This window comes from Quercus lobata, chromosome 11 (genome assembly GCF_001633185.2).
Source record: "Quercus lobata isolate SW786 chromosome 11, ValleyOak3.0 Primary Assembly, whole genome shotgun sequence".
In the NCBI taxonomy this organism is placed as follows: domain Eukaryota; kingdom Viridiplantae; phylum Streptophyta; class Magnoliopsida; order Fagales; family Fagaceae; genus Quercus; species Quercus lobata.
The window spans coordinates 2,483,380-2,491,604 of NC_044914.1; the positions used below are offsets into that span (position 1 = coordinate 2,483,380).

An 8,225-nucleotide genomic window follows, 5' to 3' on the forward strand; every position below is an offset into this window, starting at 1 on the left:
TGCACATAACTAGCTAGACTATGAAAAAAAGGGTTTTAGCTACTTTTCCTCATTAAGTCTTCAGTCAATTTTTTTAATGAATAAAGATTTCTATCATTGAATAAGGAATGTGAATGTGATCTTTACTGTTAGCATAAAATATAAATGCATTAATATATAATAAAGGATAACTGTCTATAGCACACGTTATGTATAACTTAAAATTCTTTCATATTTATTAGAAAAAAAAAATTTGAGAGATGGTCTAGCAATGAGTATTAATCTAAATTTATTAGCGGCAGAAATTGAGATTGATGCTACACACTTTTTGATTGGGTTGCTGGCTCTCATTTTAGTAATTTACAGCATACAACTTTTGTTATGAATTGCGGAAATCTCCTCAGCCAAATACTACACGTAATGCTTAAGCACTGCTTCCTTGAGGAAAATTAATGTACAAATGCAATGGCTAGAAAATGATCAGATCTAAGCCAGGATCAAAGGCGACTCCACGTTGAAGCTAAGGTGGTCACATGACCACTTGATTTGGACAAAAAATAATTATTATATATAAATTTTAAAAATTTATGACTTTTTTACCTTTAAAAGAAATTTATGATCACCCTAAATTTGTTTAGGTTCAACATAATTAAACTTTGGACAAAGTCTAGCAACAAACTTATTGGTTGTAGACGAAGACTATAATTTCACTTAATATTTTTTTATTGGATGTGAATTTTGACAAATCCACCATTGAATTACATGTCCTACTTATATCCTTCATGCTTACAAAATTTCAATAAAATTAAAGAATAAAAATTATATTATCAATCAAATATTTAAATTTTGAGTTTTTATAGTTTAAAATTATATATAAAAAATAGGTTTATAGATCGTATAATAAATAACATCCGATTGGAATAAAATTTGACACGTGTTTTAAAAACATAAAGAACATACAATTTAACAGTTAAATTTTAAAAATATATAATCATTTTAATTTGTTTAGTGAAAGTTGTAGTCTTAGAATACAATTAAATTTACAGTCAAACGTTGTCCTTAAACTGTGGTATCCTTAATAATATATTAGGCCCTTACAAATAAAAAGGAAAAGTCTAAGAAAATTTTTATTGAACTAAAATTTTAAAAGACATGTAGCTTGCAGAATTGATAATGATACTATCATACAATGATTTTAAAATAAGATCGTAAAAGGAAATTATAAGACTTTATATATTTGCGTGTGTTTTTCTTGTTAAAATATGAAGTTTCCTAGAAAAAAATTCCTGAAGGCCATTGACTAGGATCTTGTTATTTTTCATAGTCTCCTTGCCGATTTTTTGCTTCATTGCGAGAGGTGATGTCCTCCTAACTATATTTTTATCTGCTTAGTCTTTAAAGACATGTATTTACCAAGAAAAAGAAGAAAAAGAAGTTACTGAGAAATTCCACCATATAATTACCATGTACCACCTAAGGAAACCAGGGAATGGACGAAATTTCCCTTTCCTCACTAATCAATTTCAGCTTTAGACCAATATTATTATTCTTATTATTATTTTTGGTTCGGTAATAGTCACATTTGGCCCTTCACCAACCTCCCTTTTTCGTAACACGTGCTCTCAGCGTGGCCACTAATGCAAAATCGCTATAAATACCAAGCAAAGCCTTCCCATTATTCCATACTATCATAAACCAAACACATTTCAACTTTCAACCCTATAACTCTCAGCTCTCATCACATCAAAAATGGCTCCTGTTTCCTCAAAAATTTGCATAATAGGAGCTGGTGTTAGTGGCTTAGCAGCCGCTAAACAACTAGCCCACCACAACCCTTTAGTCTTTGAAGCCTCTGACTCTATTGGTGGGGTCTGGAGGCATTGTTCTTACAGTTCCACAAAGCTTCAGTCCCTTCGTTGTGATTATGAGTTTTCTGATTTCCCTTGGCCTGATAGGGATAGCACAAGTTTTCCATCTTATACTGAGATATTGGAATACTTAACATCTTATGCTAACCACTTTGATGTCCTCAAGTTTGTGAGGTTCAACTCAAAAGTGGTGGAGATTAGGTTTTTTGGTGATAGGGAAGCCACTGATCTCACTGGGAAACCTGGGGACTATCCTACTATATTGCCTGGACACCCTGTTTGGGAGGTTGCTGTGCAAAGCAACCATTCACATACCATTGAGGTTGTTACCCTTTTTTTTTTCTTTAACTAATAAAAAATATATGGCTACGAGGGTTTTACTAGCTAGGGTTCCAAAGGAAAAAGAACATGATTTTCTTATTTCTTTCTTTGTGTATTTCCTTTCATTTACTCCGTATTTTCCTATCTATTTAGAACCTACATACTCCCTTCTTTCCTAGTTTCTAATCTCTCTCTTTTTTTTCTTTATATATATATATATATATATATATATAAATCCTAGCTGGCCTCCAAGAAAAAATTTGACACCTGTAGTTTGGCCTATGTCAACCTTCAAAGTCTTATATATTTTGCGACAAGCGGGATATATAATTTGTTGATAATGAGTAAAAATCATTTGTTTCAATATGAGCGTTTAACTTTATGCTTTAGCAATTTTTGTTTGTCAAAAATCTCTTTTGTTTCAATATGAGCGTTCAACTTTATGCTTTAGCAATCTTTGCTTGTCAAAAATCTTTTTTTTTTTTTTTTTTTTTTGAGTAATCAAAGTTTAAAATGAACCAAAATAAATCAAACACACATGGGTAGGCTATAAATATATAATTTTTGTGTGATCCTTTGGTCCACCGATTGTACGTATAGTTGGCAATACGAGGAATCTTATAAAGAAACTTCCTATAAGTATATTACCTAGAAATTAAGGTCAAACGTCTATGTATATACGATCGTTAGTATTATCTTTACATCTACCTAGTATTTTGGTGACTAGATTATTATTATTATTATTGACTTGTGTAAATTTATTCGATTCATTTCAGTGGTATGCCTTCGAGTTTCTTGTGGTTTGCATTGGAAAATATGGAGATGTACCTAAAATCCCAGAATTTCCACGAAACAAAGGCCCTGAAATATTTCAGGGTCAGGTCTTGCATACCCTTGATTACTGCAAACTTCAAAAGGAAGAGACTTCACAACTACTTAAGGGGAAGAAGGTTGCAGTCATTGGTTTCAAGAAATCAGCTATTGATTTAGCACTCGAGTGCGCAGAGGAGAACCAAGGTATAAAGATCTCTCTCTCTCTCTCTCTCTCTCTCTCTCTATATATATATAAAGGTTTTATACATCTTATAATAGGGAATTTCAACTCTAAATGTTTTAGGTACCAAACTTTCATTATTATTATTATTTTGTATGTTAATTAATATTTCATTCATTTATTTCGCTCACAAAATATTGTTGGATCCCTATCCTAAAGAAAGAAACAAGTTCAGTGATGTGTAGTCATCATGCTCCAATTCAACTGTCATCACCTTGTTAAGTGACCTATCAAAATTTTTTTTTCTTATTATTAGCTTAATTTGTTTGTTTTTTTAATTATTTTTTTATTGGTAGTATAGTTTATTTCTAACAAGCACAATCAATGGGATGGTTGATGGGTTATACAGCTAATAGCGGCTAGTAATTTATGATTTTCAAACTCTATTAGTCTTTGTATCAAAATTCCCACATTTTCCACAAGTGTGGAAGATAAAGTGAAGAGTTGAATTATTAGGAATCCATACTGCAGGAGTTGTGAATTTTTTACAGAGTAAGTGTACGTAGAAGATGAAGTCAAAAGTGGAGTCAATTTTTAATGAAGTAATAAGTAATATCATATAAGGACGTAGTGTAAAATCTAAGTCTTACACCTCCAATTTCAAATTATCACATCATCACATTACATATTAGAGAATAGACATAACCATATTCAATAAATTTTAATACTTATTTGAAAATACAACTTAACTATAAGTTTATTGAGATATTATTATGTGTAGTAAGATGTATTGAGTATTAAGTAAAAAATTGATGTGATAATCTCTTATTGGATAGTGTAAAATATGAGTTTTATAATTCATCCTTACAAATTAGACTCATTTATATATATATATATATATATATAAAAGATTGAATAAATATGCTCCTAAGTGCATCAAGTTTGTCGTTTTCCCTTTGTTTCCGTAACTTGCAATTACCCATTTTGGATAAAGTTGATTGTTTAGGGACTTCTGCTCGCCAATTACCTCTTGTTTCAGTAGACTTTTTGCTCTTTAATTGAAACATAGAATCAATTTGGTCCAAAAGACAATAGTGAATGTAGTGCAATTTAATTATTTCTTATTTTTCACGTTATGTTGTTGGAATTTGCATGGTTTGGGTTTCACACAATCAAGACGCATTTGACTTGTTGACTTTACACGTTTGTACTTTTTAGACGATTCCAAAACACATGCATTAGAATTCCGCACATCTTCAACTTTCAACAACGCCCACTGAAGCAACGGGTGTCATTATATGATTATGATATGTCTGCTCCGTATTGGGCCAGTCTTGGAAAATTCTTGACACCGATATGTTTCCCTTTAATTGATGTCAACAATTTTTCAATGGAAATTTTGAAATGCATTAAATGTTCAAGAAAATAACTTTTAATTTGTTCCTGTTTTACTTTCAAAATTAAAAAGTACGAAGAAAATTTCTTTTTCTTTTTCTTTTTTTAAATAATTCAAATGTTAGGGTAGAGGATTTGAACTTCTTGATTTCTTCCACCTCATTTTACTTTTAGAAAGGTTTAGAGACAACTATTATGTCACAATTTTGATATGACCAACCACAAGTATGGTTTTAAAAATTGAACCATTCAATGAATCGTTTTTGCACTTAATATTTGGTTTGTGACCAGTTTTGACCAATTTTGGACAATTTTACCGGATCGAATTGGTACCCAATTCCTAGTTGAATCGACTCTACCAATTGGTTTGGTTCGGTTTTTAAACTATGACTAGGAGTAAGGAATAAAAAGTTATGGATCCATATAAAAATTATTGTCTATTACTCACAGTCACTTTAACAAACTGTTACAAATGTTGTGTAAAAAAAAAAAAAAATTGTAAAATCGAAATGCCATATGTCATTAGACATGGCAAAACGGGTCAGACCCGTTTTGACCCGACCCGTTTGACCTGCAGCCCGTTTGACCCGTAACCCGATTGACCCGTGACCCGTTTTGACCCGTGACCCGATTGACCCGCGACCCGATTGACCCGACCCGAACCCGAACCCAAACCCGACCCGCACGTTTTGCCACGTTTACCAATGTTGAGTAGATTTAAATTGAGGTGTAATTTTTATAAAATATTTACTTATTCTTTTTTACTTAATATGTTATGTACTCCATTATAGTTTGTTATTTTTTACTTGCCACCTTTATTTTCTCTTCCTACTTTAAATAGATTGAAGATTATACCAAGATTAGTTTCTAGAAAGTTGGAACAGGAGTTGCACCAAATTTGGGTATCAATTCAAGTGTTTAGTGGTAATTGGTAACAATATCACTAGTGAGAATCTAATTACAATTAAGGAACTCATAAACAATTGACAGATTGCATCTATTTCCAAAAAAAAAAATTGTTTGAAAAATACGGGTCAACTCGACCCGACTCACGACCCAACTCAACCCGCGACCCGTTTGACCCGCAACCCGATTGACCCGTTTTAAAAATGACCCGTTTTGACCCGTGACCCGTTTAACCCGCAAACCCGATTGACCCGACCCGAACCCGACCCGACCCGCCCGTTTTGCCACGTCTATATGTCATTCCTTTGTATTTGCTAAAAAATAGTGATATTAAGAGTATTATAAATTTATTATGTAAGTGTTAAAAACTGTAAAACTTGATAGCAATTTTAGTATTTTCCCATTAAAATGATGGAAAACTCTCTACAAATTCCGAGAAAAGCTAAACCTTTGTCAATCCCTTTAGGAGAACAATTCATATATTCTTTTTTTATTTCAAGGAAATTTGGATAATTTCTTAGGTGATTGGCTATTTAGATTGCATTATGAGATGAGCAATATTTTGATGTTTTGCAGGACCAGAAGGACAACCTTGCACCATGGTGGTAAGGACTTTGCACTGGACAGTTCCCCATTACTGGATTTGGGGTTTGCCATTTTACATGTTTTACTCAACAAGATCCTCTCAGTTCCTCCATGAAAAGCCTAACCAAAGCTTTCTGAGAACTCTTCTTTGCCTTCTTTTATCTCCAATGGTAATTGATCAATATTAATTTTTACTGTATGCACTTAAAAATTAACTTTTAGTCTGGTTGATGAGTAGAGTGCCAATGTTAATAAGTTGTTTTATATAATGATCTATGACAGAGGCGGGGAGCTTCAAAAATTATCGAGTCCTATTTGCTGTGGAAACTTCCTCTGCAGAAGTATGGATTAAAACCAGACCACCCTTTTGAAGAAGACTATGCATCTTGTCAGATGGCTATCATGCCAGAGAATTTCTTCTCCGAGGCTGATAAGGGAAAGATTCTCTTTAAAAGAGCATCAAATTGGTGGTTCTCGAAGGAAGGAATTGAATTTGATGATGACACCAAACTGGAGGCTGATGTTGTTGTTCTTGCAACTGGTTACGATGGGAAGAAAAAGCTCAAAGCTATCTTACCAGAGCCTTTCCGTACTTTGTTAGAATATCCTTCTGGTATCATGCCCTTGTATAGGTAATTAACAATTCTACTCCTAAAATTGTAATCATTGCTTCTAAACTGTAACATGGTCAAAATATACTTCAATCTGCTCTTCCAAACCCCGCAAATGTAAAAGTTTTATGCACTAGATATGACCTTTTAATAATGATGCAATTATCTTCATTTTAATTGCAGGGGCACAATCCATCCATTAGTTCCGAACATGGCATTTGTGGGTTACCTTGAGAGTGTTACAAACCTTCATACGTCGGAGCTGCGTTCCATATGGCTAGCTCGTCTGGTAGATGAGAAATTCAAGCTCCCTAGTGTTGAGAAGATGATTGAACAGACAACAAAAGAAATGGCAGTCTCCAAGAAGACAACGAGGTTCTACAAGAGGCACTGCATTTCTACCTTCAGCATTAACCACAGTGATGAAATATGTGAAGAGATGGGATGGAATTCTTGGAGGAAGAAGAATTGGATTTCAGAAGCATTTAGCCCCTATGGTAGTCAAGACTATATATGAGAGGAATAAAGGAAGCGGCGATAATATAGCAAATTATTGTCCTTCATTACTTGCTAAGAGGTTTCTCCTTTCAAGTGTAGAATAATCTATAGTTTATAACCATAAAAGGGGAAACTAATTAAACATAATATATATGTATTATCAAAAAAAAAAAATTGTAGCATGTAAAGGAGGTTTCTATGTTTGAATAAACAATATTTCTTTGATCTACCAAAAAAAAAAAACAAAAAAACAAAAAATTTCTACTTACATTGTTCAAAAAAAAAACAAAAAATTTCTACTTACATTGTTCAGAAAATTGGAGAGGTAAAACCAGAGTATAAGAGCAATACTGAAGAAGGACCACTTAAAGGACCTTCCAAAAGCATTTAATATCTCTATAGGGGGTACACCTCTTGGCACCAATAATCAATCAGGTCATGTTGTCATGTGTGGTTTGACTTGCATTTTATTTATTTTGTTGCTTGATGGAGAAAATTTTTATTTATGTGTGGTTTGACTTGTTGGAGCATGAGCAATGCCGCTTTATCTCAAAATCAATTGGTAATCAGAAAGATACTCAAAAAAATTTTATAGCATTCGACATCGAATCATGCGAGCTTCTTTTAGAGTAGTTATAATAAGCCGAATTATGATCTTCCCAACATCCTTTATAAGGAGAATCATGGTTAGAATCCCCCTCTCCCACTTATTAGAACTATTGAATTGTAAAATAAATTTTCTTAAAATTCATAAAAACTTATGGGTAATTATTATAGGTAGGAGGATCAGGTATCTTTTCAAAAAGATTAGTCTTGAAATTGCAAAAGCTTAGGGTCTGTTTGGATTGAGTTTATTTTTGCTGAAACTGAAAACCGAAACTGAAAACACTGTAGCAAAATAATTTTTAAATGTGTGAATAGTGTCGTGGGATCTATTTTTAATGAAAAAATTGTTGAAAAATGATATTTGTGGGTCCCGTGAACAGTGCACGGGCCCCACTGATCTGATAAAGGGACGAAAAAGTAAGAAAAGTGCTGCTACTGTTCATGAACAGTAGCCGCTGTCCC

At 32.9% G+C, this 8,225-nt stretch overlaps 1 protein-coding gene across 1 annotated transcript; it reads left to right on the forward strand.

The window, feature by feature from the left end:
* Nucleotides 1-1,705: 1,705 nt before the first annotated feature.
* On the forward strand, nt 1,706-7,267 carry LOC115969497 (probable flavin-containing monooxygenase 1). The gene is made up of 5 exons (XM_031089155.1): nt 1,706-2,169; nt 2,945-3,185; nt 6,040-6,218; nt 6,331-6,680; nt 6,843-7,267. Exons 1-5 carry the CDS (start codon nt 1,729-1,731, stop codon nt 7,174-7,176), a joined length of 1,545 nt encoding a protein of 514 aa, XP_030945015.1. The 5' UTR covers nt 1,706-1,728; the 3' UTR covers nt 7,177-7,267.
* The last annotated feature ends 958 nt before the right edge of the window (nt 7,268-8,225 follow it).